Consider the following 23,794-nt stretch of genomic DNA (forward strand, 5'->3'; position numbering starts at 1 on the left):
TTTCATTCTTTTTGATTGCTGAGTAATACTCCAGTGTGTGTGTGTGTGTTTGTGCGCCCACGTGTGCACACATGTATATGTACACACACACACACACACACACACACCACATCTTCTTTATCCATTCATCTGTTGATGGACATTTGGGCTCTTTCCATACTTCGGCTATTGTTGATAGTGCTGCTGTAAACATTGGGGTGCATGTGTCCCTCAGAAACAGCACACCTGTATCCCTTGGATAAATACCTACTAGTGGGTCGTTTTTTGAGGAACCTCCATACTGTTTTCCAGAGTGGCTGCACCAGCTTGCATTCCTACCAACAATGCAAAAGAGATCCTCTTTCTCCGCATCCTTGCAACATCTGTTGTTGCCTGAGTTGTTAATGTTCGCCATTCTGACAGGTGTGAGGTGGTATCTCATTGTGGTTTTGATTTGTATTTCCCTGATGATGCATGATGTTGAGAATTTTTTTGTGTGTCTGTTGGCCATCTGGATGTCTTCTTTGGGGAAGTAAGGGACAGCTCTTTCTTTCAGTAGAAATTCTAATTTCTGAAATTTCTTTCAGTAGAATTCTAATTAACAAATACAGAATGAAGGGTAGAAATAGAAAATCGTCATTAAGCAATTACCACAGTAATAACTATTGTAGGCGAGAATTATCAATAGATACAACAATAGTGGAGCAAAGGTACGATGAGAAAGAGGATATTTGCAGAATCTCAAAATGTATCCCTGCGAGAACCTTTGCTGATGACAAAGGGTGAAGAAATTTGGTAGACACCACCTTGACCAAGCTAAAAAGTCAACACTGCCAGTAATGAGATGGGTGTCCTCATGTACCTCCTGATGGCTCAACATCACTTCTGTGATATTCTTGCCAAAAATGCACAGCCTCAACCTAATCATGAGAATGCATCAGACAAACCCAAATCAGAGAACAGTGTACAACATAACTAGCCTGGACTCTTCCAACATGTCAAGGTTGTGAAAGGCAAAGACAAACTGAGGACTTGCCACAGATTGGAGAAGGCTAAGTAGAGGCACAGCAATTAAATGCAATCCAGGATCTTGGACTGAAAAAAAAAAAAAAAAAGACATAAGTGGAACAGTTTTTGACCTTTGAATAAGACTTGCAGTTGTTGTTTTGTGTCAATGTAAGTTTCATTATTTTAATTATTAGCCATGGGATGCCTGGGTGGCTTAGTCGGTTAAAGTGTTCAACTCTTGGGGCGCCTGGGTGGCGCAGTCGGTTAAGCGTCCGACTTCAGCCAGGTCACGATCTCGCGGTTCGTGAGTTCGAGCCCCGCGTCGGGGGCCTGGAGCCTGTTTCCGATTCTGTGTCTCCCTCTCTCTCTGCCCCTCGCCCGTTCATGCTCTGTCTCTCTCTGTCCCAAAAATAAATAAACGTTGAAAAAAAAATTTAAAAAAATGTTCAACTCTTGATCTCTGCTCAGGTCATGATCTCACAGTTCATGAGTTCGAGCCCTGTGTTGGGCTCTGCGCTGCCTGAGTGCAGAGCCTGCTTGGGAATCTCTCTCCCCCTCTGTTGGTGCCCTTGCCTCTCGAGCGTGCTTTCTCTCTCTCTCTCTCTCTCCCTAAATAAATAAATAAATAAATAAATAAATAAATGCATGCATGCATGCATGCATGCATGCATGCATGCCATGGTTATGTAAGGTGTTAACAGAAGGAAAAGTTGGGAGGATGGGATTTAGGAACTCTACCTAAGTTTTGCAATTCTTTGTGAGTCTAAAATTATTTCCAAAAAGAAAAGTTAAAAAGGAACATTCTGATATGATTGTGAACAATTTGGAATTTCTTTTTTGGCAGGAAGAGGAGAGTGATATATCAAAAGACACCTCTTTATAATCTCTTCTGTTGGGGTTTCAGTTTTGCAATCAGTTTTAGAGTAATTGTGATTGTTTTGGGTTTTGTTTTGTTTTTAAAGCAGTAGCCCTTTAACCTGTGACCTGATAGAGCCTTTAATAATTATCCTCACATATTCATTTCCAGGTAAAAAACCTTGAGCAATGGTGACTTACTCCCAATGGCAATGGAACCAGGATTTTAATTCTTTGGGTCATCTTTTTTTTTTTTTTTTTTTTTTTTTTTAACAAGGTCTGGCTTTCTCTGACCTAAAGCCATGGGTATAATAGAAACATTTCAGAAAACTAGTCTAATCTTAATATCCAACAAATTGTAAGATCAAGATGTGGATTTTTGTTCCCCAAGGAGCAGATTAAAAAAAGAAAACCTTATGTGTCTGTATTGCCTTCTGAGTAATTTAAGTTCCTTGAGGGGACCTTCTGGGTCTCCTTTCCTCATCTGTATCCCTGGCTTCTAGCCAGTGCTATACTGTTCCTGGATCATGGAGCAGAATATGGAGAAAGTGCAAATCTAAGTGGTGGGGGACTGGGAAGAGAATGGTGTGATGGAACTAACTTTTTTTTTTAATCACAAATTTCAATAGAAAAAAATTTGATTTACCTTACTAAGGCTTAATTCCATAAAAATCTTTGATCTCTGAAAAATGATAGATTCAAAGTAGAGTAACCAAAAAAACCCCCAAAACAAATTAGAGACCTCTGACTTTCCCGTTGGCAGTAATGTGTCCCCTGATGACATTTATTTTTCTAATTTAAAATTAAACATCCATCTCTCCTGTTGTTGACTTTTTACTGCATTAATTTGTGTCACTTTTTCATTAGCATTTCATCTGTGTCTAAAATACTTCATCTCCTGTTTGCTTTGTCTTCCAGAAACTGTATTTGACCTTAGCTGTTACATAAATTGCATGTCATTAAAAAACAAACAAACAAACAAACAAACAATTTTTAAGAGTTGACTTTGAGGGGTTTGAAGAAGTTCTTCATCAGTCCAGAAACTATTTTAGATGGAGGCAAATTGAGTACAGGACTGTCCCATAGAATGAGATCTTTTTGGGGGGTGGGTGTTGAAAATAGAGACACAGATCCTCACCGAGGTCTGTTGGGTCCAGATGACAGCATCTCCAAGTCACCTTGGCCCGAAGTTGAAGTAATATTAGATTATTTGTCCTCTGCCTACAATGAATCAACAACTAAGGAACTAAATTCAGATTCCTGAATGCCTCTCCTGCCTTTGGCTGCTTATGTCTTCTGTCCCCAATTCAGAGGGGGTTTTTTTGTTTGTTTGTTTTTTGTTTTTGAGACACCTTTGTCTTTTAGGAAAGATGCTCAAGTGGTATGTATTCTAACAGATGAAACAAAACTGGCTTCCAATGTAGTAAAAGTCTAACACCCATCATATAAAATTAACCATAATTTTTTTTACAGTGATTTCTCAGGAGCTTTATTTAAGGCGGCAGATGCAAATGCAACCTTCCCCGCTAGCTGGAGAAAAAAATTCTGTAATTAAGTTAAATTAATGTTTTACCATACTTGGGATGGAGAAGACTGAATTTGCCTGTTTCGTGGTCCTTCATACGTTTTAGCTAACTTAGTTTAATTCATTTGCAAAGTAAACAAATTGATTTTTTGTGTGTGAGAAGGAGGATTAGATTCTGGATACCTTTTCAAAAATATTTGTCATGTACAATTTTAAACTGCCTCATTTTTTTTTTCACTCTTGTTTTCTTAACGCAGACTTCCTTTCATTAGTTGAACTAATGAACTTCTGTCTAGATATATTTTATGCCAAAGAATATGCAGTGTGTTAGAGTCAGACTTGCTAAGGCTAAGACTGTGTCCTGTATCAACTTGCTAAATGTTTAGAAGCCTAGTATCACATCTTTTGGTTTTCTCAGTTATGTATCTTTTAAGCAACGTCAATAGAGTTGACGTCAATGGAACTATTATTTTTAGAATGCCAGTTTAAGAGCATTTGGCTTTTCCTGCATTTGACTTTGAAATGCAATTTAAGAAGATTAATCTGAAATGTCATTTGGCCAGGTATGAATCATTGTCATTTACCAGTAAACCTTTGAGTTCATATTGCCATCTGAAATGGAAACGGAGGAGTCTAGCCACAAGAAATAGCTGTAGCATTTTAGCATCTTTAGCATTTTCTTTCCTTTTTTAAGACGTGTTTATTTTTGAGAGGGAGAGAGAGAGAGAGAGAGAGCGCGCGCGCGCACGCGCATGAGCGGGGGAGGGGCAGAAAGAGGGAGACAGAAGATCAGAAGCAGGCTCTGTGCTGACAGCAGCAAGCTTCATGCGGGGCTTGAACTCATGAACTGTGAGATCACGACCTGAGCTGAAGTTGGATGCTCAACCAACTGAACCACCCAGGCTCCCCTTTAGCATTTTCTGCCATGGCATGGATGGCAATCAATGAAACCAAGGGCCCCATGAAGTGATTTTTGCCTGAAGGAATGATTTTTATATTGCTTCAAAGGTTCTATTCCCCAGGAAACTAATGAGGTTTTTATAATTCCTGAGGCACTACCTACCTGATCCTAGTTTTTAGGGGTTCTAAAGCTAGGACTATAATCTTTTAAACATTTCTTAAATGAATGTGGAGGGGAAAGGAGCATCTTTTGTATACGTACACAAATAATTGAGGTGGTCCAAAAGCTTGGTTGTCTGGTCTTAGTAGCTGTTGATGGAAGAACGGAAGCTGACTGGTGGGTCCGGTCATGGGTGCTTTGAGTAGCGACTCCCAGCCATGGCAGAGGACTGGGGCCGATGTCAGAATTGCTCTTTGTGTTACCATGTGAACTGTGGGGAGAAAAAGCAGTTGGAGATCCACTGGTATAAAGTCAGCCAGATGAGAAGGAGAGGTCCTAGAAGGCTGGAATTCTGGGCTCCACTGATGACAGAGGCCTCATCTCTTTAATATCTCTGGTTTCAGATTGCCTGCTTGGTACCTGTGGACCAGTTTCAGCTTTATCAACGGTTAAAATTTGAACGAGGTATGTATGCATGCTCCTGTCTATCCCGATGGTGGGTTGTGGCTTTACAATATGTCATCTGCGCACTAACCTGAAACCATCGTGTAAGGTTGGGGCGGCTGTGGGCTGTCAACAGAGCCACAAGGACACGCCAAAAGGGGAAAAACTGTAATTGCAACACAAAATTTCAGCTTTCTCAGCCAGAGGCAGAAAAAATGCGGACGAGCAGGAACTAGAAGCTTCCTTATTTTGGTTGCTTTATATTTTTAATTTGGCTCACGTGAAGAGAGGTTCTACAAAAGCTGGGATAGTTTCACAAAAGAACATGTTCCTTAAAATGGGTTTTACCATCCATTTTCCCCTCCTGAAGATCACTTCAAAACATGAATCAACCCAAACATTTTTACTGCTGCTTGTGATACTCACCATTCATTCCTTTGATACTAGTAATCATAGTGATAGCTGAGTGTGTCCTTCCCATGCGATCTACAATGCATCAGACTCATTTTCTTTCTCACTTTGGCCTTGGGGTAATTGATAGGGCTTTTTTCTTTGTACTGTCTTTTTACCTGTAGGATTCATTCATTCATTCATTCATTCATTCATTCATTCTCCTTTTGGCTTCTTGCAGATCTTTTTCAAGGAGCCCTTTCCCTGCTGTCACACCCTCTACGTTTTTTAAAAAAATTTTTATCGTTTATTTTTGAGAGATAGAGCACGAGCGGGGGAGGGGCAGAGAGAGAGGGAGACACAGAATCTGAAGCAGGTTTCAGGCCTTGAGCTGTCAGCCCAGAGCCCTACGTGGGGCTCAAGCTCACGAACCGCGAGATCATGACCTGAGCCGAAGTCAGTCACTCAACTGACTGAGCCACCCAGGTGCCCCGACACCCTGTACATTCTTGAACTAAATGGTCTGTTTTTCCATATCTGGGAAATAGGAGAAAATTGCTTTTGGGTCTCATTGAGTACCCAAAATAAACTCTCATACAGCATGAACATACAGTTTTCTATTGATAACTTTTAAATCTGTGTCAGTAAAGTCTAGATGTGAGGGTAGGGGGAAAGAGGTACAGTTATGTCTCTGGTGCCAGTAAGTTTGATAAACACAATTACCTTTACCTCATTTAGTTTTTGCAGTCACCCTGACAGATGATTCTTACATGAGAAAAGAAGACCATGCAGAATATGAGGGGACAAGAGTAGACCAGCGGGGGAGTCATGGGATGGCTCTCACTACCTAGGACCAAGGTTTGGCCAGTTTCATAGGCTAATTTTTTTTTTTTTTTTTTTTTTAGCAAGCCAAAAGCAGATTCATCTCTCCTGGGCAGATCATTTAACTACATTTTTAAGGCTGAAATATTAAAATCGAAATTACTAAAACAATTCTTGGACTAGATTACTTGAATTACATTTTTGCCTCATAGGAAGATGCAGATAACGGGTGAGGAAATAGTTAGGATGTTGTTGAATGTGGAATCTGAACCAGCAAAGTCAGGTGAATTTTAGGTTTGATTCATGAAGACACAGCCCCGTGAATCAGTCCTGTGTGGATTCTCAGCCAGCTGGAGAAGTTAATGATGGGGTACTTTACATCTCAGATCTAGCCATGCTGGCTGATTAATACAGCCCGGGGTGCTTATTGGGTGTGATGGCCAGAGATGATAATGTCAAACACCTGGCCTGCCATTCTCCCACTTTATCCCAGTATCCTCTGTTATAAAGATAAATTACTGTGGGAACACAGACATTCCAACTATTCACCCCACACATGGATGTGGCTGTAGCCAGTGCAATGATTTAAGGGGTCTCTCCTGGAGAAAGTCAAAGAAGTTAGACTGCATTTTCAGTCTTCTTAACTGGTGAGCTCTGTCAGTCTCACTAGTCCTACTCAGTAACCGGGGCTCTGCCCATTGTTGGTATGCCCTTGGCCTATACGCACCTCTGCTTTCTGCTGCCCTGGACCTCCTCCTCACCTGCCTGCGGCCCCATCTGTCAGGGGCAGGCCTCATTCCTCATTGTTTACATTTTACAGACTACTTACTAGCTGAAGTGTCGTTTTGTAATTCATGAGACAAATTCTAAGAGTACTAGGAATTAAAACTTTGTGTGAGTTGGTTCTCACTGATGAATATAAGCTTTTAGTGTATTTAAAACATAGTGGCTAAGAGCCTCGGCTGGGAATGCAGGCCCTACGGCTTACCAGCTGCGTGACCTTGGACGAGATACTTAATTTGTGTACCTGGATTTCCTTGGCTGCAACATGCGGATGATGTTGGTTCCCCTCCCATGTGGTTGGGGTGAGGACTAAATGAATTAAAACATGTAAAGCACTTCCTTGAGTACTTCCTCTCCGTGTTCAAAATGTCAACAGCTGTTGATAATAAAAATACTAATAATTTCAGAGGGGCACCTTTTACATTGACGCATATGCAGTGTTCTTGTCTTATTCCCCAAATGGGATAATCTTCACATTCTCTAGGAAATATCCCCATATTGAAATAGAGAATAGGGGCGCCTGGGTGGCTCAGTCGGTTAAGCGTCCGACTTGGGCTCAGGTCATGATCTCGCGGTCCGTGAGTTCGAGCCCCGCGTCGGGCTCTGTGCTGACAGCTCAGAGCCTGAAGCCGGTTTCGGATTCTGTGTCTCCCTCTCTCTCTGACCCTTCCCTGTTCATGCTCTGTCTCTCTCTGTCTCAAAAATAAATAAACGTTAAAAAAAATTTTTTAAAAATGAAATAGAGAATACAATTATCTTGTTAGTGGGATTAGAACATGTGAAGTTAATTGGCCACATCGTGTGTGTGTGTGTGTGTGTGTGTGTGTGTGTGTGTGTGTACATACATTCTTGAGTTCGGACAAATTGATGACACACATGTGCCATTGCAGTATCACACACAGCGTTTCACTGCCCTAAAATTCCTCTAGGCTCCACTTACTCATCTTTTCCCACTACCCACTGGCTGCCACTGATCTTTTTAATGTGCCCATAGTTTTGCCTTTTCTGGAATGTCCTACAGTTAGAATCATGCAATATGTAGCCTTCTCAGATTGGCATCTTTCACTGAGCAGTACGCTCTTCAATGCTACATCCGTGCTTGTGGTAGGAAAAGCCTTGCTGCGGGAGAGGTCCACATGGAAAATCATCGGCCAGGACTCTCGTTCTCCCCCAGAAAGCTTGGATAGATGTCCTCACACTTTACTTTGTGATTGGGACTTTTTGATGTTCTTGTAGTGTTCAGCCCTACTTCTGATTGGCTTATTTATTCATCAGGTGTGTTAATATATTCGGTCCAGTTACAGTCAAGTTGGGGAGGCCTTAGAGCCAGTTTGTAGGTAGTCTTGCATATCTTTGCTTTGATGCATTATAAATTGATCAAGCAGTTTTACTCATACACGGAATTTATTTTTTCTCACAAGTTCCAGGTGGATGTCCCATTACCCATCCCACGAATTGATAATGAATTTTATTATTCCTACTTTGTAGATGAAGAGAGTGAAAACTGGAGAGGTTGAGACTTGCCCAGCATCACACAGACTGTGTCTAAGCTTCCTCATCTATAGATTGTGTGTTGTGTTGATTGCATAATTTTTTTCTAGGGTAATATGTATCTGCAAAACATAAAACTTACCATTTCATCCATTTTAGGTGTACAATTCAGTGGCGTTAGGAACACACACAGTGTTGTGTAACCATCACTACTGTCTATTTATCACCCCAAGCAGAAACTGGAGTCATTAAATAATAACTTCGCATTTCCCTTTTTTCCCCGGCCCTTGGTAGCTTGTAATCTGCTTGCTGTTCTGTAAACTTGCCTAGTGTAGATATTTCATTTAAGTGGAATCATACACTATATTCCTTTTGGGTCTGGCTTACTTACCTTAGTATAATGTTTTGAAGGTTCAAAACATGGTGCTGTGTATCAGCACTTTTTATGGCTGAATAATATGCCACTGTATGGATATCACACATTTTGTTTATCCATTCATCTGTTATAGGACACTTGGATCGTTTTTACGTTTTGCCTGCTGTGACTAATGCTACAGGGAACACTGGGGACCAAGTATCTTTTTGAGTCCTAGCTTTGAGTTCTTATGGGTGTATACTTAGAAGTGGAATTGCTTGGTCATGTGCTGAATTCTGTATTTGGTGTTTGAGGAACTGCCCAAACTCTGTCATTTAAATATAAATTAATTGTATATTTTTACTATCATAAAGTATGGAACCACAATTACATTTGGAAGTATGTTAAATCTGGGAGTTTGATTCAACTCCCTTGTTTTATAAGAAAGGAAACCAAAGTCCAGAGACATTTTGATCTGAGGTGATTTGGGAAGGCAGTTTATAATTATTTATTTATTTATTTATTTTAAAGTTTATTTATTTATTTTGAGAGACAGAATGAGTGGAGGAGGCCCAGAGAGAGAATCCCAAGCAGGTTCCGCACTGTTAGCACAGAGCCTGACGTGGAGCTCGAACTCATGAGCCATGAGATCGTGACTTGAGCCAAAGTTGGACAGATGCTTAACTGACTGAGCCACCCAGGTGCCCCTATAATTCTTTAGTATCAATTCATGCACTTTTTCTTTATCCATCCATGATACAGAGTTATTAGAGAAAGGCATTCCAAGTAGGAGTAAGTTTAAATCAATACAGTGTTATGGAAGGGAATTTACTTGATTGGGATGATCTTTATCTAAATTGTATATCTTGTTTTTACTCGATAGATTTCATATCTACCTTGGACTCAAGACTTACCAGCTAGGTCACTTTGGGGTCTATGCCACAAAAAATATTTTATGTGGAACTGTTTACAAGGGGGTCTTGGGATGCTTTAAATACTGATGTGAATGATCTAAAGAGCTAACTTGTGGAAAGTAAAACTCACTGACTGGGCTCTCAGAGGTGTAGAGACTGTCGTTGCTCTGGAAAAAGACTCAGATTAGTGGTGGCCTTGTATCTTAGTTATACACATTTCCATTAGTTTTGCCCCATGCTTATTGTCTACCAAGTTCTCGGTTTTTAGTCTGTCATCCGTGTTTTAATTGTCTTCTGCTTTATGTTACATATATGATTAACTTGCCTTTTATAGCTTTGTTTTCATCTGAGTCTTTGTGGGGGAAAAATATTTTGAATAGGAACAAGCCTAAATCATCACTGTTTACATAAAGCAGAGAAACAGCATTTGGCATAGATGGGTTATTCGACGAATCCACTTTCCTTCCATCTGTGACTTTCTGTTGGCTACTACTGTGTTTGTGGCTTTCCCTTTCCATGTCAGTCTTCCGATATTAACAAAGAAAAGAGAATACTAAGTTTGGTATGTGTTAGTGATCACTGTTGTACTTTCTACTGGTCCTCAAAGCACGTGCCTGATGATTAATGCTAGAATTTTGTCTCTCGAGTCTGCTTGTCTGGAGTCTATGTTTTCAGAATGTTTTTCTTAAATTGGATTAAGATTTTCCATCTCTAGTCCTTAAGCACTCTTCCTATTTTTTGTGACCCCTTTTTACTTATTATAATTGCACGTTGCTTCAATTCCCTCGTGGTTGATGGGTCTGTTCTTGGCTATTTGTATTTTCAGAGTGGCTGGAAACTCTTAGAAATGGTGCCAGCGGCACACTGTTCTCTGTTGGAAAAAGTAAAATAGGAATTTATTTTCCTGTTATCTGTTAATCCTACTGCCTTCACTCACGTATTTAATATCTACGTTTCTGTGGACTGAGAATCTCTTGTGTGCCAGGGTCACTTCCTGATGCTGCTGTAAGCCGCGGTCCCGTCTTTCTCCAAAGCCCGTCTGTTCTCAGCATTTTTCACAAGCCTCCTTTCAACACTGCAACAAAAGTCTCAACCTTGAAGATGGGGCTCTTTGAGTTTCATCTCGCTCCTTTACTTGTCTTTGGTGAAATGCTCCCCGCCCCTCCTTTGTGTTTAATCATTTAAGGTTTTATGTCACCAGGGCTCTGTGTATAGTTATTTGGTTTCTCTTGGCATTTTTTTAAAATTATTTTTTAATGTTTTTTTTTTTTTATTTTTGAGAGAGAGACAGAGCACAAATGGGGGAGGGGCAGAGAGTTGTCAGCGCAGAGCCCGACGTGGGGCCCGAACCCACAAACCGCGAGATCGTGACCTGAGCCCAAGTCAGACGCCCAACCGACTGAGCCACCCAGGCGCCCTGGTGTTTTTTGTTTGTTTCATTTTTGTTAGGGCTGTGCGATACTTCCATGACCTTCCAAAACCTTCAGTTTTATTTTTCAACAGTTCCCGTCTCTTATTAGTCATCTTACTTTTCATAGTTTCTGACCCTAAGCCCATTCTTATCATGCATGTGCGTGCGTGTGCACACCTGTTCTCCCTTTGAGCCTGCTTTTTGGTGTTTTGTGGTAAATGTATGACTAAGTTTAGGGTTTCCTTACAAAGCTACCCTGTGCCTCCAGATGGTAACATTTTCTCCCCAGCATTCTGCTTCCTCTCCTTTACCATCAACTCTTTCTTGCGGGTCAGTTCTAAATCTCAAACAGCGCCCTCTAGGTGGTTCAGCTTTCCTCTGAAAAACTAAAGTGTCCGTAAGAGACCCTTATCACCAGATAGGGTGATTTTTTGAAAGGGGCCCTGAGTGACAGGCACAGTCTTGCCTCTCCCTGTGTGCACTTCCACCTGCACCTGTAACAGCTGGAGTGTTGTGAAGAATGAGTCAGTGTTGTGTGTCTGTCACTGTGTGTGCTCAGTAAATTATTGCTGTCGTTATCGTTGTTGTGGTTTTTGTTGTTCATCACTGTTGCCACCCCATCTTACCTTTGTCCCAGTGGTTTCTAAACCAAACGAAAAGAGCATCTTCGAGAATCCAGATCATACCTTGGACTGAGGGTATAGCACAATAATACGACTTTTGTCCTCTTTTCATCTTAACCCGTATCTTTTTCAGCATGTTTCCATCCGCATTGTCCTAGATTCTAAAGCATCATATGGCACCATCATACAGTGTGCTGTTACTTGAATCATGAACCCACCTTCCCCAGCACCTCCAAGGAGATCATGACTTGCTGACCCAGAGCGTGCAAAGTGGCTGCTCTAAAGAGAAAACGTTCCCATGCTCATAGTGGAAATGGAAATCTATTTAACAACATGGTTATGCGTTTACATAGAGAATGGTATTCTAGGAGGAAAAAAGGCCGGATCCCAGCATATACTCATGAACTGCGGGTTATGCACGCTTCTAGCTTGTGTGGGTCATAATGTAAGAGCGTCAGACTGGATAACCTCAGAAGTTGTTTCCAGGTCTGAAATTCTGTTGGTTCTCCTCAGCAATCTTGACAGAGGGCTGCTAAAGGCCACGTCTCTTCGACTTTATTTACTACGGCAGATGTTAATTCTGATCAGTTTAATTGCATTTTAACTATCTACAGAAGACCTTTGTTCCTTGAGATATCAGAAAGCAAATTAACTTTGGCATAATTAAAAATGCAGAGGGTCATGAAAGTTAAACCAGTCTGATTTATTTCAGCTGATAAATTAGCTTGGATGTATGATGTTTCCAACTATAATATGAAATCATGGGATCTCTTTTCTGGCACAGCTTCACACTGGCAGAGGATGGCAGAAAACCCACTTATGTTAGTTAAGAGAATTTACAACAGAATAAAAGCCAAGCTCTACCTATGTAATACTGATGGCTTCCAGTGGATCTCGAGATCAGGGTTTGAAAACTGAAAACAGTCGCTGGGGTCAGACATGCTCCTTAGGGCTCAAGGCAGTTTTATTCTCTTAAAATGTTTCTATTTCTCAAGAATTGTCAGAATACAGAAGTAGAGATAGCTTTACATAGCATTTCCTGCCTTGCCTAATTTCTATGAACAAGCAGTCTTAAGACCAAACAGTCATGCAACTTTACTTCAGTGATCAGTGTTAATTTTCTTAAGTAAATCCTGGCTACAGTTGGTGAATTTGTCTGTCTCTGATGTAAGTATGTTACGTTTAATGACTGCTAAATCACGTTCATGGTAAAGTGTTGGGAATACCCCTAGCCTGTGTACAGGCCCCTGGGCTCTCTTTTTATAGATTCCTGAACTTTTCCCCCATCTCAGAGCTACATGAAGCTTTTGTCACCGCGGATGCAGAAAAAATTAGCTGAATATGCATTAGTGCATTTTCCTCCAGCTTTGGAATGGCAATTTGAAGGGGGAAGAAACGAAATCTTACGTTTTTTTGGATGTGCGCATTTTGTTTATCTCCACGGTAACTGTATCTCCTAGGCCAAGAGCCAGGAGTTAGAATTGAATTCACTCTAATAGTAATCAAAAGTGTTTTTAAAAATTTCGCATTAACCCCGTACAGCTCCCCTCCCTTCAGGCTCCTCTCAGGTCAACGGGGTGGGAGTCAGGCGTGAAGGGGAGAAGCTCTTGTTCACGGACATGATTTGGCTTCCAACTGGTGTCCATCAGTCGGTTCCTCTTTGGCGTGGGGTTAGGATTGCTAATATGTGACACCCCTTTAGCGGTTTTTCCTCTAGGAAAAAAACCATTTGTGGTACACTCTATTACTGACGGATAGGAAGCAAAATTGTGCTCTTAATAGCATATTGGAATTGTAATCATTCTTTTTTAAAAATGTTTATTTATTCCGAGAGAGAGAGTGTGTGCACACACGCATGTGAGCAGGGAAGGTGCAGAGAAAGAGGGAGAGAGAATCCCAAGCAGGCTCTGCACTCTCAGTGCCGAGGGGGGCTCGATCCCACGGACTGCGCGACCATGACCTGAGCTGAAATCAAGAGTTGGACATTTAACCATCGGAGCCACTCAAGTGCCCCTGAAGTTCTAATTCTTAAAAAATAAAAATGCCTCTCTTAGCCTCTGTGGATGTTTACTTGTAGCTGCTCTTCTAGGAGCTGGGCCAAAGCACAGTCGTTAGGGGAGATGCTGTGCTGTGCTCAGACACCTCTTCAGTGTAATCTGGCCAGACTTGCGGGTGGGAATCCCTGTTCTGCTGGGGGATGCTCTTCTCCCTGAGAGTCCAAGAAACCCTGTGCAATAGTCTCTCTGAGCGGTTATTCCTGTTCTCTGGAAATATCTGAATGCAGGGCTGAGTAAGACAGAACCTTGCTGTGTAGACCGTCAATTATCCTTTATTACCACGGGGAATTGATCTACAGATAGCATTTCTTACACTTCTGTTACGTTTTTTCATTCATTTATTCAACAAATACGAAGTTTCAGAAAGCTTTCTAGATCACTGGTTGTCAGCTTGGGATGACTGCATCCAACTGCATCCTCACTAGGAAATCTTGACGGTTTCACCTTCAAAATATGCTCCAAATTATGAGTACTTCCACTTCTCACCTAGAATCCAGTGCATCATCTCGGATTAGATCGCTGCTCTCTGTCATCACCCTGTGCCGCCACCAGCTCTACTCCCTACGGTAGCCAGAGTAATCTGAGAGTGGTCATCGCGTCACGGCTCTCCCCTCATCACAGTGGCACTGCCCTCTCTTCCTCGGCACTGCCTGCGGGGGTGGCGGCCATCTCCTGTTTGGCATCGTGGCCGCCCTCAGACCTCTGGTTCACCAGAGGTGGTTTCCCAAGATTGCGAAAAAGAGGACCAAGAAGTTCATCAGGCACCAGTCAGACCAATATATCAAAATTAAGCGCCACTGGCGGAAGCCCAGACGCACTGACAATATGGCGCGCAGAAGATTCAAGGGCCGGGTCTTGATGCCCGGCGTTGCTTACGGGAGCAGCAAGAAAACAAAGCACGTGCTGCTTGGTGGCTTCCAGAAGTTCCTCGTCCACAGTGTCAAGGAGCCTGAAGAGCTGCGGATGTGCAACAAATCTTACTGTGCAGAGATTGCTTACAATGTCTAAGAACCACAGAGCCATTATGGAAAGTACGGCCCAGCTGGCCATCAGACTCAGCGCTCCCAATTTCAGGCCGCATAGTGGCGAACGTGAATAGACAGCTTATGTGCACATCGTATTTATGTTATACTACCGAAAAAAAACCCAGCCCCTCCAGCGGCTTCTCAGCATGCTTAGGCCTTATCGTCATCCTCTAGAATCAGGTCCTTTATGACTATCCCCACATTATGTCCTGTGACCCTCCCCTCTGCTCACTTAGCTCCTTGTGAAATTGCCCTGCCCTATTACACGTGTAAGTCTCTTCTTCTGCATCATTTGGATATAAGTTGGAAATCTTTCAGATCAAAACCATGTGTAGATTAGCTGCTTGTTCATGGTTCTAACCTATTGACTTCAATGTGTTTTTAAAAAACATACAGCTATAAATAACTTTCAAAACCAGAAGTAATGTTTGCTCAGAGTCATCTGGTTCTCACACAAATGTAACAATCCCAGAGGCTTATCTCTAGCAATTCTAACCAAATTAATAGTTACCCAGTTGAGAGAGCAGAAAGTGTGCATTTGAGCTGAGAGGTCTCTGCCATAAAACAAAAATGAAGGCGGCAGAGAAAAAAACAAATCATTTAGGTATTCTCTATATATTCAGGCCCAGAAGTATGAATATACATTTTCTTCTCATTCAAATGTCCTTTGTGAATTTCTACAGAAGGCTTGCGTGTACTGTTTGACTGCAAGCGATAAATCTCTTTAGTCCTGTCTCCGTCACCAGTGTGAGAAACTGAGTCACTACTCCTTTGAATGTTAACTCCTTGTTAACTTATTCAGCTCCTTTCGTTAACACAGAAATATAAAGCTGAGGGGACTGTCAAATTTGGATAGATTTGTCTTTTTGCCTCAGAATAGTTATTTGCTCTTAATGCTTTACCAAGAAGACAATGGCATAACTTCTTTGACAAGTGTCCTTTAATTAACCAGAACAGTGTATGTATTTTTTTATTATTATTATTATTTGAGAGAAAGAGGAAGAATGAGTCAGGTTGGGGAGAGGAGCAGAGAGGGAGGGAGGGAGGGAGGGAATATATCTCAACCAGGCTCCACGTTCAGCATGGGGCCCGACATAAGGCTTGATCCCACGACTCTGGGGTCATTATTTGAGCCAAAATCAAAAGTCAGACACTCAACCGACTGAGCCACCCAGGTGCCCCACCAGAATAATATTTAAAAGGTGTAGAACAAGCTCAAGTACCTGTGTAAAAAATAGCTGTGCCCCAAAGCAAACGTTACATAAACACATGGTACTATATTGTTACTGTGGGTACCTCCTGTACTGATGGAATTTTCTCCAGGCTTTAATCATGTCAGATTCTACCTAGCAGCGCTTTCCATTTATTTAGATTCTTTAAAAGAATGGCTGATGGGAGAAGGGGGGGCTCTGTTCAAGAGAAGGAATTGGTTTAAATTAGTAGATATCTGTTCTCTGTTTTTGTTTTTTTTTTTCCTGTGACCCTTTGTATTTATAAAGGAAAAAATTTCCATCTGCTGGGTGGTCAGGAATGTACTGAGTGCATCCCATATGACTGGCATAGCGAGGGGTGCTTAGAGGTATGGTGGGCAGACCCAAAAATACGTACTCGTAACATACATACACATGCTGTGGTTCTGAGCAGAAGAAACAGCCTGTCTTCTAGGAGAGCTCTCACTGGAGTTGATGATCCCAGACATATGTACAAGAAGCAATTAACCAACAATAAGCTAGAATATATAATCAAATAGCAAACACTCTTTAGAAGATGTATACCCGTGGGAGACATGAGAGGATCACTTCAGATGTAAGTACCTGTCTGTATGCGGGATGTTCAGGAGGTAGAAAAGGCTGGTCAGCAAATATGGCTACAAGAACTGTCACTATTGTAGTTTTCACTTCTCTTCTCATGCTAAGTTCTGTTCTTCGGTTGCCCGCTGTGTGCCCCACACTTGACTATGCTGAGGTAGGGTCTCTACGTCTATGTTTTTACTCTCAAGGTGGACAATGTTCAGGGATGTGTTGGCAAACGGTTTTTTGGTGGGGGCAGGGGAGGCTCTGATTTACAGTGTTTGCCGCTTTCTGTGGTGTAAATACTTTACCGTGGTTGATTTCTCAAGTAGCCGATTCATGTGGTGTCACTGAATGCAGTGTTGGGACGAGATGGAGTAGGTTGTGAGCTGGTGGGACCCTGCTTCAGGAGGCGACCGCCAGTGTCCTTGCTCAGTGTTTCCTTAAGTGCAGAATCTTTATTCCACTATCTGGAAGGAGACTGTCTTTTTCCTTTTATGCCTTCCTGACTCTGGCTGCCTGCAGAGTTGCTATTACAGGGATTGGGTTTTTTTGTTTTTCGTCTTTGCTTCTGTGGTGCTTTAGCTCTAATGTAATTTCTTTGTGTTTTATCTCAGCATGTGCCATCTGCTTTGTACTGTGGTTAGGAGGGACCAGTTTTACCTCATGATTTTAGAGCTGATTAAAAGGAGAAACTTCATTATGGATACTTGGGATAAGAGAAGCATAAAATATTTCTGTATTAAAAAAAAGCTTCTGTATATCAGACATTCCTTACCTCCACCCCTAAGAGTTGCTCACATTTATTTGTTAATAATTTCATTTATGTTATCTTGTGGGGTGCTCTGTCAGTTATTGCATTGCTTGTGTTTTTTTTTTACATTTTATTAATTTTGAACATCTCTGGTTCTTTTCGCGCTGAGATTTCTGAGAAGTAAACCTCTATTTTCTTTTTTTTTTTAATGTTTATTTCTTTATTTTGACAGAGAGAGAAAAAGTGAGGAGGGGAGGGGCAGAGGGAGAGGGAGAGAGACAATCCCAAGCAGGCTCCACACTGTCAGTGCAGAGCCCGATGTGGGGCTCAAACTCACAAACCATGAGATCATGACCTGAGCCAAGATCAAGAGTCGAATGCTTAACTGACTGAACCACCCAGGTGCCCTGCAAACCTCTATTTTCACCTCTTTTAGAGCCCATGATCTCTAAAAAGTACCTGACATTGATCAATTGTTGAATGACCAATGCCTAGTTTTCAGGCATATCATCACAAGACATGAGGCCAAAAGAAGTTTGAAATAGTACAAATTAGAATGAGATTGAGACGTAATCATGGCAAGGGCTGTGTAAATAAGTCAAATAATGGAGAAATCTAGGGCCAAGTCTTAGACACCATTCATAGATGGGACCAACGGAAGCAGTTTTGATGCTAAAGGAGAAGGAAGGTTTGGGGAAGAAAATAGGCCAGTGCTTTATGGAAGAGGGAGCTACAAGAGTATCTGATATAAGTTGCATTAAGAAACACTTGCTGGGGCACCTGGGTGGCTCGGTCGGTTAAGCGTCCGACTTCAGCTCAGGTCACAATCTCGCGGTCCGTGGGTTCGAGCCCCGCGTCGGGCTCTGTGCTGACAGCTCGGAGCCTGGAACCTGTTTCAGATTCTGTGTCTCCCTCTCTCTGACCCTCCCCTGTTCATGCTCTGTCTCTCCCTGTCTCAAAAATAAATAAAACATTAAAAAAAAACAAAACACTTGCTGGATATGAGTAGGGGCATGGCAGTTTTAACTTTCAGAGAGCAGTTTATTAATGAGTTGGGAATAAAAACTTGACTTTAGAGATTTAAGGAGGGCAGAAGGGGATAGGAATGAGAATCAGTGACTCTGGATCACTCATCCAAGGACTGGGATGAGAGAAGAAGTGAGATGGATGTTAGGTACAGAGAGACAGTAAGTAGGGGTCCAGTAAGGGTACTTATTATTCCTTTTGAAGTTAGAAAATTTTTTCATTGTCACCCTTAATAAGTGACATTTCATAAAGGCAGTTTAATTTTGAAACTGCTGTATGTAAAGTTCCATGTTTTGCCAAGTTGATGTCTTTCCAAATGCAGAGAGCCATAATTCAGGTGGGTGGAGATCTAGGGTCTACAAGATGCTGATTCTGTGACATCAAAATTAAGACAAGTACACAGTAGGTCCTTGAATGAAGGTCCTTTAAGGGGGGGTAGACTATAATTTGGTAAAGAGAGAGGATTTTTAAGGGGAAGGAAAAACATAGTATGAGAATTGTATATATGGAGAATGTGAAAGGGGAAATCTAAATACGTTTCAGTGTTGCAAAAAGTAGATGATTTTCCAGGGGACAGCTTAGATGCAGAATTATTTTATTAGTCTGTTGTTCATATACCAGATTGATAGTAGCCTTTTCCAATAAGCTTCTAGGGGCGCCTGGGTAGCTCAGTTGGTTAAGCCTCCAACTCTTGGTTTTTGCACAGGTCACGATCTTATGGTTCTTGGTTCAAGCCCTGTGTCAGACTCTGCACTGACAACGCAGAGCCTGGTTGAGATTCTCTGTCTCCCTCACTTTCTGTCCTTCCTCTCAACCCCCCATTGTGTGCACGCACTCTCTTTCTCAAAAGGAATGTAAAAAATAAAAAAAAAAAAACTTAGCTTTTAAAAATTATAAAAGTAGTATTTGTTCCTGTTTTTTAAATTCAAGTTTAGTATTAAAGTAAATCTTTGCTTCCTTCCCCAACACCCCCCCCCCCGCCTTTTACTCAAGGATAACCATTTTCGTGTTTCTTACGTATTCTTCTGAAAATGTTTTTTTTTAATTTTTTAATGTTTATTTATTTATTTTGAGAGACAGAGACAGAGACTGAGATAGAGACAGCAAATGGAGGAGGGGAGAGAGGGAGAGAAAGAATCCCAAGCAGACTCCATGCTGTCAGCACAGAGCCCAACACTGGGCTTGATCCCACAAACTGCAAGATCATGACCTGAGCTGATATCAAGAGTCAGATGTTTAACTGAATGAGCCACCCAGGTGCCCCTGTTGTTTTGTTTTGTTTTTTAATGTTTATTTATTTATTTTTTCAGAGAGAGAGCAAGTATGAGTGGGGGAGGGGCAGAGAGAGGGGGAGAGAGAATCCGAAGCAGGCTGCAGGCTCTGAGCTGACAGCAGAGAGCCCGATCCGAGGCTTGAAGTCACGAACCATCAGATCATCACCTGAGCCCAAATCAAGAGTCTCACGCTCAACCTGACGAAGCCACCCAGGCACCTTCTTCTCAAAATGTTAAAACATATTTTTATAAACATGGTTCATTTATACTCATCCTGAATCTGCATTTTTTAATTGGTAATATATCCTTGGGATCTTTCCATATTGTCACGTTTGAGTCACCTTATTTTAAAGTTCGTAGTGTTCAACTATATGGATGTACATTACTTGTCTGCTGAACTACACAAAAACCTTATGGATCTGGCATAGTGTGTTAATTTTTAAAAAATTTTTTTTAACGTTTATTTATTATTGAGAGAGCATGAGCATGGGAGGGGCAGAGAGAGGAGGAGACACAGAATACAAAGCAGGCTCCAGGCTCTGAGTCATCAGCACAGAGCCTGACGATGCGGGGCTCGAACTCACACCCGCAGGATCATAACCTGAGTCGAAGTCAGATGCTTACCCGACTGAAACACCCAGGCACCCCGTTTTTTAAAAAAACTTGAATAATAACAAAAAAAATTTATTATGGTACATACGTTTTCCACAGGATGATGTGTGTCGTGTGTATTTTTTTCTGTACGCGCATTTCCACGTTCCTCACCTACAGAGATGATAAAATCCTGGGGTTGGAAAGGACTTTAAAGGTCGTCTCGGACATGCCGCGTTCATCCCCTTTGTACAATACCTGCTTCCCCAGGAGGAACGGTCCTTGTTGGAAGTGGGCATTTGCTCACTATTGCTAGAGGTGGCCTTACCACTTGAGATGCTTTCATTCGCAAGGAGCAGAACGCCGGACTTTGAAGAGCCTAAACAGCGAGGGTAGTGAATTACCTCACACACACAGAATCCAGAGGTCGATGGTTGCAGGTTTGGCTGATGAAGCCGCTCAGTTTCTCTACCTCATGTAGTTTTTCCTCACAGTTTTCCCAGATCATATTCCCGGACATCCAACTTCAGGCGGTCGTGTTCAAGGTGGCTGGACGGAAGGGCAATTCTTGCCCGCACATCAGGAAGGAGGCCTTGTCCCAGAAGCCCCTTGTCGGATCTCTCCTCCCCTCCCACTGGCTAGACCATGTCACGTGATCAAGCTACGGTTGCGCAGTAGGCTGGGAAAGCGAGTGTCCGCCATGTTCTGTGTCTGAAGAGATAAGACGAGTGTTCTCAGCAGGTTGAAAGGGGTTGGGGCAGATATTGAGGGACTCTAGAAGTGGCTAGAGTGGCCAATATCACTTTTGGATAGAGTAAGAATCTATTTCTTGGTAACCCTACTTTGGGTGTTAGTTAAGTTCTATAAGCTATCCTTAAAGAACAACGAAATGAGTAGAAAGCTGAAATGTGTCCCTTTGGTCCCTTCCTCCACGCTCCTTCGCTTGGTCATTTCTGTGCTGTCAAAGTGGAAAAAAATACACGAGATCACGGTTTTCTGTGGCTCAGACTCTTTCCTTGCTTTTTGCTTTGGGCTCTGCCAGCGCATTGCTTCCTCAGATTTTTTTCCTTATGGGAATCTCTCGAAATCTAACTGCTGCCATATTTATTGACCTGCTTTTATTGTGACATCCCAGCTCCCTGAAATAATAAGTTGGTAGGAACAAACAGGCCATAATGTCTACCAAATAATTTGGATTAGACTTATGTGGACAATTTGTATGCTTGTATCTTTTTAGGTTGATCTGCAGGGGTGCTATAAATTTCACGATGTTATGTATCTTTCCTTTCCTTTTCCTTCTTTATCTTCAGACTTTTCAAAGACCCCTGATTTAGAATGGGTGGTAAGTAGGTATGTGATGTGGGAGTCCTTAGCTCTAATTTACATACCAACCTTCATTTCTTTAGTGTTTTAGTGTTTAGTGTTTGTGAAGCAGTTATAAGAGTTTGAAAGAAAATATAAATGGTGTGGAAGTTAAAGGTCAAGACCTTGGAGCATGTGTGTGTCACTGTCCCCTTGACTTTCTCACCAGGCTGTCCCAAAGTTTTAGGGACTTCTCAAGGATCCATCTCTCTTGGGGTTTGAGGACCTGTGAATCATAATAGGCTTCTCTTTTCTGATTATATTTGGCCTATAATTCTCCAACCCCAGCTCCCCCCAAATTTTAGATAAGACACTATGTGTAAGGATGCTCTTTTTGAATAATGAGCATAGATCTGATTGTTGCATTTTCTAGATGAGAGATTAATGCAGACGGTGTTTACTTGAACATTTTGGACTTATTTCCCCTGATACTGAATTTGTAAAATTATCACCTTTAAAACTAAGCTCAGACTTAATGCCTTCATTTCCTTTTTGCACCACTCTCTGGGTCTGTTTGCCTCCAGTGTAGAAATTACAAAGAATCACAAGCCTTGGGAGATTTAAAACTGGAATCTCATTGGTTTAAAATTTGCAAAATACATTGGTTCAGAGAAAAAAAAAAAACGGGCCACTCAACTACTCAAATAACATCATTTTTTGCATGATATGTTCCCTTAAAGGTCACATTATGTGACAAGAACATGGGGTCTGTTAGGGAATAGAAAATAGAAGACTGAACAAAATTGTAAACATTTGAATAGAACGACAGTGGCCTTACCCCCAACTCCATATGCTTTCCTACATGCCACGTGGATCTAGCTCATGTGTAGTATATAACCGACTATCATTTTATGGTCTGTGAAAGTGCATACCTTTTGTTTTTGGAGCATGTGAGTCTTTTACAAATGTCTCTAGCATATGGCAGGGCAACGGAATATACAAACTGACAGGTAATCTGACTTTTTTGCTAAGCCACACCAGACAGATGCTGTTTGGTCCCTAAACTATTCGATTTCTTCCTTGTGCTTTCATTTCCCTCTAAGAAGCAGAAGAAACTTAACTACTTATTTCTCAGTGCCTGAAAGGACAAAATCCTTTGTGTATTTTTTTTTTCTTTTGCCTTGGTAGGCCCTTCAGGTCCAATTTTCCTCTAAGATGATACCCAAAATAATGATAGCAGGGACTTGAGATGTTTGCTTACTTTGAGTACTGAACGAACGGTGAGAAGTATTCCAAAAACAATTGCAGATTTTGGTTGGTGAGAACACTCCTTATCTATTCAGAAGGGCATTCCATTAGTACCTACTTTGAGAAATGCGGCAGGGCTGAGTGACCTTGTACGTTTGGATCCATTCTGAAGACCAGTGGTAGAAATCACTGCCCTTGATTTTACCAAGCTTCCATAGATGTTAGCCTATAACAGAGAAACGTGAAGGGGAGGAAAACCGCAAGCCTGCGTGCAAGACAGGTAGACCATCACATTTTCTTTTTTTACACTCTAGAAGTTCACCTGGACCCCCACCGAACATGGTGTCCTGTCGCAGACTGTCAGACAGTGTGCCCTGTTGCATCAAGTGACCCGGGACAGCCCGTACTGGTGGAGTGTCCTTCTTGTCACCTGAAATTCTGCTCATGTTGCAAGGATGCTTGGCATGCAGAAGTCTCCTGTAGAGATAGTCAGCCTGTTGTCCTGCCGACAGAGCACGGGTAAGAAGGGAAATGGCCTTGGGGATTATTCACTGGTTTTCTCAGAAACCCCAAATATGTCTCTTGGCAAAGGAGTTATCTGGTGATGGAATGTAGAGATCAGTCACTTCCCCGTGGAGCTTCCCTGAGAAGCGTCTCAGAATTGGTAAGTTGTTAACAAACAATAACGAAAGAAGAATTTCTAAAGGGAATTTAGGTATTTACCCCTGGAGGATCTTCCAGCCACTGCTGAAATTAGAGCTTGCATAAATTTTGATTTCTTTTTAGGCAGGGAGGCACAGGGACCACTGGTTTTCAGTAGGAAGTCACGGCTAGTCCACAGCCATTTGCCAAGGAGTGCTAGCCACCTGCTAGGGACAGACCTCATTCTTCTTGCTTGCAAAGTGGTGCTGGGATTATTTTCTTACCTGATTATGCTGCCAGCTTGTGAGGTGTGCCAGTCACGTCAAAGAGAGCACAGCAGTAGAAACAGCAGCCCTGCAGGGCAGTGCAGTACTCAATTCCTAGGTCCAAGAGGAAGAGAACTCATCTCTCGATACTTTATGCTC

At 41.9% G+C, this 23,794-nt stretch overlaps 1 protein-coding gene and 1 pseudogene across 1 annotated transcript in view; both read left to right on the top strand.

Moving 5' to 3' along the window:
• Positions 1-23,794, top strand: part of RNF144B (ring finger protein 144B) — an 80,387-nt gene that overhangs the window by 46,452 nt on the left and 10,141 nt on the right. The window contains exons 4-5 of the mRNA XM_047102700.1: positions 4,832-4,892; positions 23,042-23,246. Of these exons, the coding sequence (XP_046958656.1) occupies positions 4,832-4,892; positions 23,042-23,246 (266 nt within the window). The remainder of the gene's footprint in view (positions 1-4,831; positions 4,893-23,041; positions 23,247-23,794) is intronic.
• LOC124528390 (60S ribosomal protein L32-like) lies at positions 14,297-23,125 on the top strand (annotated as a pseudogene).

The sequence above is a fragment of the Lynx rufus genome, unplaced genomic scaffold (assembly GCF_022079265.1).
Source record: "Lynx rufus isolate CCGP_SWC_20201006 ecotype Redwood Valley unplaced genomic scaffold, mLynRuf1.p SCAF_6, whole genome shotgun sequence".
NCBI classification, from domain to species: domain Eukaryota; kingdom Metazoa; phylum Chordata; class Mammalia; order Carnivora; family Felidae; genus Lynx; species Lynx rufus.